Here is a 10,451-nt window from a genome sequence, read left to right as displayed (position 1 = left end):
AACCAGCTTCCAGTTTGGATTCAGGAGACAGACACTATCTCTACTTTCAAGATTAGGCTTCAAACGTTCCTTTTTGACAAAGAATATTATAAGGATGACCCTTAATCCTTCCTTAAGTGTTTCTTCTTGACTCACCTTTATGTGTGTTTGTACACCATTCTGCATGTAATTATTAGTTATTAATAATCTCTAGTTGTGTGTCTTTTTCCCGTCAGTCCCTGAGCCTGGTTCTGCTGGAGGTTTCTTCCTGTTACAAGGAAGTTTGTCCTTCCCGCTCTCACCAAAGTGCTTGCTCATAAGGAGTCAACTAAATGTTGGGGTATTCGCTGTATTATTGTAGGATCTTTACCTTACAACATAAAGCAGCTTGAGGCAGACTGTTGTTGTTGAGACCCCCCAAGCACACTGGGTATGTTCTTTGTAGCCATTAAAGAGTAGAGATTAATAGTAATTTTGCAAGAAAAAAAAAAAAAAAAACTCTCTCTCTCACACACACACGCACCAAAAAACCCCAACTTTCATACTGGGATAGTGATGAAAAACGTATACCTTTAGTAGAATGGATAAATGATTACATTATTTATAATATATATTAATATAAACAACATATTAAACAAAATATAGATGATATAAACATAATTTCCTCCTGAATTGTTACCTTCCTATATTAATGCTGCTTGTGATGGCAGAAATAGAAGTGCAGTCCCGCTAACAGAGCGGGAGCATAACAAGGAATTTGAACATTAGCCGTTCATTATATTAGCCTCGACTCGTGGCGGTAATAGTCGGTGTAGTATTAGCAAAAATAGTACCAATTATTCGACGGAGCGGAGGGACACCAGCGTGCTGCGGTTTGTGAATGTCTAGGGATCAGCGGAGAAACACCAATGGATGGCGGCTGTGCTGCGGTTCAATGTTCCACCGTTTTTTCAAGTGGAGAGAAAAGGCGACTGACGCTTGAACGGGTGGAGACTGCTACACGTTTAAATCCCCCGGGTCGGTTTTTCATCTTTCAGCAAGGCCAACTTTTCTTTTTTTCCTTTTCCTCCCATCCGTTGGATTATTTAGAGCTGTTTTAATGTCGTAAGTTACAGGTCTGCAAGGGCGTCGTTGTTGGGAAGTTTATTCCGGGGGGGGGGGGGGGGTTTGACCAGCAAAGGGCCATGGCAGTCGAGGCTCGGCCGGAGCTGGTCGGGAAGCGGTTCCTCTGTGTCAGCGGTGCCGAGCCGCCTGAAATCGGCGACATTGGTCGGTGGCCGTGGAGGTCCGGGGTTATACGGGCCGTCAACCATCGTGACAGCGACAATGCCGAGCTGACGGTAAGGAAAATGCTGACTTTGTCCTCGTAGTTGTCTGTTACATGCAAAGCAAACGGGAAAATCTCTGTGGTTGGTGGCTAGCCAGCGAGGCACTGTTGTAGGCTTGCCAGGCGGAAATTATTTTGCGGCTTTCTTTTCGGTCGCTGCGACTCTTCGGACGCAGGAGTCTGTGGTGTGTATGCACACCTGATTAGTAGAATATGTTGCATTGTTTACGTGTGAGTTTGGCTAGTTTTCGGACCGCTTAAGCCTGCGAGTCAATGCGTGGTAGCTTGGAAAGCAAACGGTTAGTTCAGGTCTAAGTTCTGCGCTTATTTACACGAAATCCTCCAACTTGTGTCTTCCAGTAGGCACGCGCTGTGGCTCAGACTGATATAAGTGGGCTGGTTATTCAGTTAGTGCCCAGATCATTTGAAGCGCGGTGTGCCTCTGCCAGCCTGAGGGATATTGTAAGGGTCGATTGACACATAATCAATGCGAAGCACCGAGTGACACGTGAATGGCTCATGTTGTCATTGGAGAAAAGCATGTGTAGGAATTTGAGTCCCTGCTTTACACTGCAGATCAGCTGACGCGTGTCAAGTTGGCTTTCCACAGACGTTAAATAGTCGTTATTACTTCGTGGTTACTAGTCTCCGTCCGTGTTATTAGGGCATTTCTTGTGGCCACTCGGACTTGCGCACGGGTGCGGGAATGCTAGGATTTCCAAACACACAACAGAAGAGGCTCGCTGCAGGCTGAACAAAGGCCATTTTGTCTTCAAGTAAAATATATGGTTTGCATTTTCAAAAAGGACCTTCTGTCACGCTCCTGTCACGCAGGTGCCCATACGTTTCCCGCTTCACGTGTAATAATTGCATTCGTAATAGTAGCCGGGCAGTAAATACACAACCCTCCTTCCTATAAAGAGGCATTTTTTATAACGGGCTAACGTGCCAAAGCCAGCAAACAATGAAATATTTGCCCTGACAAGCCCTTGGCTGGCGAACGCAGTGTATAGTGCATTCTCCCCTTTTCTTTTGTTCAGTCTTTTTTGACTGCCTATGCAGATAACTGGCAGAAGCCCCAGCCCAGCTCTGATTTGATGCTTTAGCCTGTTGTCTTTGTCTATATGTTCCCTTTTTTGAGAGCAGTAAAGCGTCTGGCTTTAAAGCTTATGGCGAATTTAATCATGTGATTGTCACAGAGCTCTGTGGCGGATTTATTCTTTGTGTATGATTTTATTTGTCAAGTTAATTTCTTGCATATTTTCCAACGATTTTGAAGCTTAAACGTTTTTTTTTCAGTGTTCTTAGTCCTTGGCAGACCATAGATGCAACTGATTAATACTGATGTCTTTTTGATTAGAGAGTGGACGAATTTGTGTTGTCACACCTTCCTTGCTTTCTGTTATTCATATAATCAAAGTATCAGGCTGGCATGGGTGGTTATCTTTCATGAATTAATTACAGTTTCATAACAAAACATTGTTGGTGCCTTCACTAGATCAGACATGTGCTTCTTTGTACTGGACAACAGCCGTGTCCCCAGATTACTAATGCCCAGTAGAGCTGGTCCTTGTCTGTGATGTAACTTAGGCATGGAGTAGTGTTCTACTTTAATTCCATACAGTGTGGCACAGTCTCATTAGCAAGGGGCTTAACTATCAGAGTGAATACAGTGGAGAGGGATTTGAGAGTAGATTAGAGGAAGTGTGTCAAGCCAGGTTGCCAGGCCTTTGTCAAGTGTCTCTGATCAGATAGGCCAAAAGTTCATATTTACTGTTAATGCTCACTGAGATTTATTACTCAGCAGATACAAATGTAGAAAAAAGAGAACGCCCCTTAATGTTTTTCACGTTTGTGGCTGAAGTAGAAATCAATGAGTGTGTATCAAAAATCCGTTGGACAGAACAGCACTTAAGAATTCCTGTAAAGACGATCCTCTTGGTTTCACTGTCTTAAAGTTGCATTTAATTCTAGGGCTGTTCGATATATTGATATATATCGGACGACGATATAAAAACATCTATCGTTTCATTTTACGCTATCGTTTATTTGGTGGTGTCGCAAAATAAACTGTTTACAGCCATATTTGTTCATGGTTCTGATGGTCGCTGTAGTGGCTTCTTCTTCAATTTCTTAAAGTTCTCTCTTTCTCTTATATTTAATATAACCACACTACAGACGGACAAGCGCCTGTTTTTATGTGTTGTCGTTAGCAACAACGACGGTAACACCATCGCGTGTCCGCTTGTTTATGTTTCACAATAAAGCTCAAGATCCTGTTGAGACGTTTCAAAATAAACTGAATCACGCGAAAGAGCAGATTATTTACAGATGAGAATTAAAAAAGACGCCAGGTGCTAAAAAATAAACCTTAGACTCAAACGTTAGAAAGTTACAACTTATGTCTAAAAATGTATCGTTTCATACATCGGTTAAAACACTCGACTCCAGCTACACGACGCACAACAGGAAACACTTCACGCAAGTCGAGCTGCCCGAGATTCACAGAATTTACAGAAAATGTTACATTTTTGTGATTTATATCGTTATCGGACGATAGACGTCTTATATCGGGATATGAGATTCTGGACATATCGCACAGCCCTATTTAACTCTTATATGGAGTGGAAGAGCTTATTACTTGATTTGGAAAAAGAAAGAAAATATGTTGTTTCTCTGATTGTTGCAGTGCGGTCCGTGTGACCTGATCACAGACAGCGTTGATGCACTGAGATGTGATCGGTCAGACGTATTCATATCGTATTCATTTGGTTGCATGGTTAGCCAACCATGTTGGCTACTCACAGTTTCTAGAGTTCATTTTGCATAAGACAGTTTAACAATTGTGTGTAAATATGAAGAGCTCCGAATTAAGTGACCATATACCCTGTGTGTTTACTCAAGGGTTGGTACAGGGTGCTTTGGAGGTCATTGTTGGTAACTGGTTGTTTATAAAGGTCTTCTAAGCTATATTATCAGGGTTGATTGAGTTAATGTAGAGTTTTCCCAGGTATGACATGAGAAAACAAAAAAGTGAAACTCGTTGGTATTTTGACTTCTGCATTTTTCACTCTAACACTCGTGGATTGAGTCAGTGAGCATGGAAATAATCATAATTGTCTTTGTGTGATTTTACCAGGTTAATATTCAAAATTCAAAGAGCCATGAAATGCTGTGGACTGTGTCTGACAGAGATTTTATTATGTCAAAATTATTTAAGATCTTAAATTTGACATCTGGCTAAGCTGTATATCAAGTAAAGTGGCAGAACCTGTTTTACCTTCAATATAAAACATCTTCAGTCAGGCGTGGGCGATATATCGAATATACTCGATGCATTGCTAGTTTTTGCATGTACGATGGTTAATGGTTATGATAAAGCCATGTTGAGTATAAATTGCCATAGAAATATTAAGCTGTCTGCATATGAGGTTTTCCTCTCCCACACGCTGCGAAGGCATTATTACTCCGTTATTACTCCATTATTACTCCGTTATTACTCCGTTATTACTCCTACTTTCAGTTTTTATTTTGTCTCATGAATTCATGATGATGTTGAAAAAAAATGTTGAACGGTGTATGGTTCAAAATAACATTTGGCTTTGGAGGTTGTAAACATATCGTGATATATGTCGTTTATTGTGATATAGCCCAAAAAAATATCATGATATTAGATTTTCCTCATGTTAACCCAGTCCTACCTTGAGTGTAGTGATTTGGTCCTATATAAATAACACTGAATTAAACGCAGCACGGTGGTTAGCACTGTTGCCGCACAGCAAGAAGGTCCTGAGGTCAATTCCACCATCAGGCCGGGGTCTTTCTGTGTGGAGTTAGCATGTTCTCTCCGTGTTTGCGTGGGTTCTCTCCGGGTACTCCGGCTTCCTCCCACCGTCCAAAGACATGCAGCTTGTGGGGATAGGTTAATTGATTTATCCAAATTGCCACTAGGTGTGAATGTGCGAGTGAATGTGAGTATGAATGGTTGTCTGTCCCTGTGTGTTGGCCCTGCGACAGACTGGCAACCTGTCCAGGGTGTACCCCGCCTCTCGCCCTATGACAGCTGGGATAGGCTCCAGCGCCCCCCGCGACCCTGAAAAGGATAAGTGGAAGCGAATGGATGGATGGATTAAATGCTGTTTTCTGTTTGTCTTCAAATCATTTGTTTTCAAAGTACTTTCTGACAAATAAACAAGTAACACTGATTGCTTCTCAGTGTCCTGCAGTTTAACTATGACTTCATTATGTTGGACTACAACCTGTAGGCCTCATTCATCTCAGTGAGCTTGACATAACGTGACATGAACCATTGTTCACTCCTCTCCTGGTCAGAGTGACCCTTGCCAGAGGTGTTTGTTTATCTCTTCACGAGCGTCTTTTTGCCCAGGAGCAGGCTTACAAATACATTGTAACTAAATCTTAATCCTGTTACACAGAATGTCATAACTGTTAGTTAACCCTTTACAGCCGATCGGAGCGGGCACGCTCTGTTTTGCGTAACTATTTTTAAATCCCGGTAGCTCTGAAACCAAGTAAGCTAGCGCAATAATTTTTTTTGCATATGAAACTGGAGGAGTTGTACTTACATCTTATGCCATCAGCTTGTCCTAGGTCACAGTTTCCTTCCACATATAGCTTTGCAAAAACTGCATAAAAATCACTTGCAGCAACAAAAACATGATATTCCAGAAACACGCTTCGCCGATCCATCAGCTGTTTGTAACACTTCCTACGTCCATCAGCGCGAACTATCACATGACCGCATGACCTGCCCGAAACCGGAAGTGACGTCATTTTGCGGAAATGTAGTTTTTTACGATCGGGGCCTTATGAGCTTGTGTTTTACTTGTTATGTGTTTTAAAAAGTTATGTTTGACTTTATGACTTTCTGTGTCGTTTCTGGGATGCTTAAGACTCATATTGCACTGCTGGAAATAGTTTATTTTGATGCACATGCTGTTATTTTGCAAATTTGCACTATAATATTTATTTTCGTTTTCCCTGCAGTATATAAAAATTGGTGTATCTCAAAAATAAAACTATGAAGACACTCAAAATAAATTTCCTGTGGTGGGAAACTAGTTTGTGTAACTTTTTTGTATTTACAGTTTTGAGGGATAAGCCTCTTAAATTTCTCTAACTAGAAATATATGTTAAAAAAACAAAAACGATTTTCAATTTTTTTGTAGTTTATTGCACTTTTTTGCACTTTATGTAATTACTATGCACCTAATGCAGACATATTATTAAAGTTTGGGCTATAATGGTTGTATTGATGTATAGCAACTTGAAATGCTCCCAAAAATGGCTCCACAGCATGTAAAAATATAATATAAGCTCTGGCGAACTTGGTTCTATGGTAGGTCTTAAAGGGTTAATAAGATACAATGTATCTGTTTTGATGAAATAACAGTTTAGTTTGATACAGTTGGTTCTGCTTATAATGATATTTAATGAGTAGCCGCAGGGTTAGATTCAGTCTACGTGTGTTTATTTTCCATCTCATGTCATATCATGTCAGGCTCTTGTTACTTCCTAATCTATTTGCAGTGTCACTAGGTGTTTGCCACCTGAGAAGCCTAAAGTCATTTTAATTAGCTCTGCTTCGGTTCTGGCAGGATTTTTAAAAAGAATAAAGTTCAGAAAATGAAAATAAATTACTCCATTGATGATTTTTGTGAGTTCCTCTGCATTTGAGCCAGTATTGGTTCTGCAAGCACTCTGAAACACAAACTGGTAGCAGGTTTAAATGGAACTGATATAAAATGATAAATATTAACCCGAGAGCTGAACATCTGTGAAGCAGTCATATTAAACAATGTCTAAACAGCATTATAGGCCCCCATAGTTTTCAGTTGCTTGAGAGACAGTGACACATGCTTAAAGAAAAGGCAAAGCTCAGCAGCAAAGCTCTACTCTGGCACATTAGACACAAAATTGACAAACTCATCTGGATTCACAGTGAATAGAAAGGGCAGGGCAGCCAGGTCATTGCCTATAGGAGCTTTTGTTTTTCATTACAATCCACTGTGTGTGTGTGTGTGTGTGTGTGTGTGTGTGTGTGTGTGTGTGTGTGTGTGTGTGTGTGTGTGTGTGTGTGTGTGTGTGTACAGAACCTTTGGTGCCAGTTTGTTTTTAAGGCTGTAGCCTTCGGTCCATCACTGTGTGGCTAATCAGCAGAAAATAACAGGCTGTGAGTGGAAAAGAACCTTCCACATACAGAATCCATGCATGGGTGTTGCAGTGTGTGTGAGTGTGTGTGTTGGGTCGTGAATAACAACATTGTTTAGAAACAGAGGGAATAAATGTGGCAGAATAGATGCTGTCAGCTTCTTGTGTAGATGTAGGCTTAGTCCACATGAAATAGACCCATATACTATATCATTCTGTACAAGACACAATGGATTTGAGTTCTTTGCATTGTTGTTCGGTGCTTCGTCTGTTTTTCAGTTTTCACTTAAAATGTGTTCTTCAACAGGTCAGTCCAAATTATAGTCACATGACTGTACATATGAGTCACATGGTCTTCAATTCATTTTGTTACATGGTTAAAAAATATTGTAAAATTTCTGTTAATATTGTGAAGAAGCTTTGTATTATCTCAGGCCGAGCTTCTCACCACCGCGCACTCATTTCTTTTATGCTCTGTAAAAATCTCTCATTGAACAAATACTCTAAATTTCATTATATAATTGAATAGTTAAAAAAAGATTTGGGAGAAAAGAAGCACTTGTGTCTGTTTCGTGAGCCACACAGGATGTAAAGCTGAAAAACGATGTTGTTGGGAGGTTAGCTGAGCACAGTTAAGACTTTAAATGTACTGCAAATTCTTCAGGATATTCTTGTAGTACTACGTTTCTCACATTAGTTATAGCATTCGTTTCAGTTCAATCAGGTAAATAAATGAAATGTGTAGAATGGTTATATTTATTTATTAGGTTGGCATCAGTGCATTGAGCTACATTTTGCAATATGACATCCAAGCTGTGAGGTGTCTGTGCAGCGCGGTAACGAGATCCACCAAATGTTAGTGGTTTGTTTTCTGGTGCCTAAGGAAACAAAATGTAATCTGAAGCCAAGTTGGGATGGCTGGATGCACCCTTCCCCCATTGCTGTCAGACACACACACACACACACACACACACACACACACACACACACACACACACACACACACACACACACACACACACACACTGAACCTCATTGCTTCATACAGCAGCCACAAAGTCTTCTACAGGCTCTCGGGCTTCCTAGATATCCCTGGGAATATATTAGGCTCCTCTAGTCAGCAGCTGCTCTAGCTTCCTGCAGGACCTTGTCAGACCTCAGTGGGCTGTTCTTCTGTTCTTAGTGTGGCATGGTGTAACTGTATAATGCTAAAACGTATTATAACCTTGTGTATTGTTCCTAGCTGCAGCAATACATTTAATGTTAAAACCAAAGGAAGGCTGTCCATTTTCACTTTGTCTATTAAGCAGTAAGTGATTCTTCATTGATGGCTAGCTGCACTGAAATGAGAGAATGCATCAGGTAGCAGTAATGCTAACTGATGCTAAGGTTTGTAGAGCACTTTTTAAATGATGACTTGTTGGAGAGGGTGTTTGAGTCAGGTGCACTGTGCTCTGCTGCACTAAGCTTCAGTCTGATACTCTGTGGTTGACTTTTCCCTGTAATAGGTTGGGTGTACGATATTCCACCCATCTTATTTGCAAAGAAATGACTCTGCACCATAACGAGAGGGCCAGGTGGCACAATCAGTGGGCAGAGCAGAGGTCCACAACGTCCGATCAGGAGCATTTCACGTAATATTACGGTGTAATTTAACCCCTATATATCCTGGGGTTAAGTTGTTCTTTTCCCAGGCACACTGCAACCATAACAGAGTTTTTTTTTATCATGGCATGATTGGGAATCCTAATATCATCAACATCTGTGGAAGGAACAAAAATCGCCACTGTACCATCTCCTTCGCTTTGTTTTTTCTCGCTTGTAGTGGTAAGAAGTAATCTAGTTACTGAGATAATGTGGTCAAACTAGAAAAAAGCTCAAGTTTCCAAAACAGTTTTTAAACAAATTGAACTGGAGCACTTTCAAGGACTTTCTTGACAGACCAGAAGTAAAACTAATTTCTTTTCCCTGTGTAAGTAATGGTCAGGAGGTAAGGCAAAGCAACAGTAAAGCTGTGTATCATGAAAATACTCAAAAGTTCATTTAACGGCAACATTTTAAAATAGAAATACATCAAAGTGCAGCAGGAAAGCACTAATGAAGCTAAACAGAATGAAATAACTAACCTCTCATGCCTTACTGGAGAATTCCCAAGCTCTCCGAATCACCGTCCAGTTGAACGATGTGCTCTGCACAGTGTGCGAGGGCGGACACACCAAACAGCTCCCATATCAGGATTTTGACTGTGTAATATTTCAGCCAGAGCAGTGAAACTTCCAGTACTCCGCTCTCACAGCAGAGCATGTATAACTGAGTTATAGAAGGAAGATCCCAAAGCATCGTCCTGCAGATTGACTCACTTGCTATCATCAGTGTCTACGCCTTCATCAGGTGGTGTCATCCGCCCGCTCCAAACCTTGCAGTTGTTCGTCTGAGCTGCTTTCTTCCATTAAAGCTTCTCTTCCTCACTGACTGTTTGCTCTATAAGGTAAATGCCTCATCTTTTGGTTTTCTGTGTTAAAAACCCAACACAGTGAGTAATGAGTGATGCAGCGACGTTACAGTGGTGAGCTGGAAAATGATTATACATCTAAAGAAAAAGGACAGTCATTTTAATTTTTCATAAAATAAATGAGCCACTCACATGATTTAATTTCTGTGTGTAGACAGACTGTGTAGTTTTTATTACATTTTGGCCTCATGTTGAATTTCACATCATCCTCCCCCAAATAATTCAACTCAATTAAATCAAAACACAATGCAAAGTAGTATTAAACTGTCATCATATCAGCTAACCTCATGCCCTGTTTTCACTCTGTGGGAAGGCTTCAGTAATGGATCACAGCTCAGTGAGTGGCTTACCTTTGGAGGATAACAGTGCGTGGCCGAGCTCTTTGGAAAACCTTCTAAGCTCTCAGTGTAGGCATGAATCAACAGCTACGTGAACAGCTTTGTTTAGTCAGGATCTTTTTCT

General features: G+C 40.8%; 1 protein-coding gene across 2 annotated transcripts in view; it reads left to right on the top strand.

Annotated features, from left to right (window-relative positions):
• The first annotated feature begins 845 nt into the window (after window positions 1-845).
• Window positions 846-10,451, top strand: part of jmjd1cb (jumonji domain containing 1Cb) — a 117,607-nt gene continuing 108,001 nt past the window's right edge. For both annotated transcript variants that reach the window (XM_026177543.1, XM_026177542.1), the window contains exon 1: window positions 846-1,319. In XM_026177543.1, coding sequence (XP_026033328.1) covers window positions 1,164-1,319 — 156 coding nt within the window. In that variant the 5' untranslated portion in view covers window positions 846-1,163. The remainder of the gene's footprint in view (window positions 1,320-10,451) is intronic.

This window comes from Astatotilapia calliptera, chromosome 8 (genome assembly GCF_900246225.1).
Source record: "Astatotilapia calliptera chromosome 8, fAstCal1.2, whole genome shotgun sequence".
Taxonomy (NCBI): Eukaryota; Metazoa; Chordata; class Actinopteri; order Cichliformes; family Cichlidae; genus Astatotilapia; species Astatotilapia calliptera.
The sequence above is the reverse complement of the archived record's forward strand: the minus strand, read 5'-3'. Positions and strand labels throughout refer to the sequence as shown.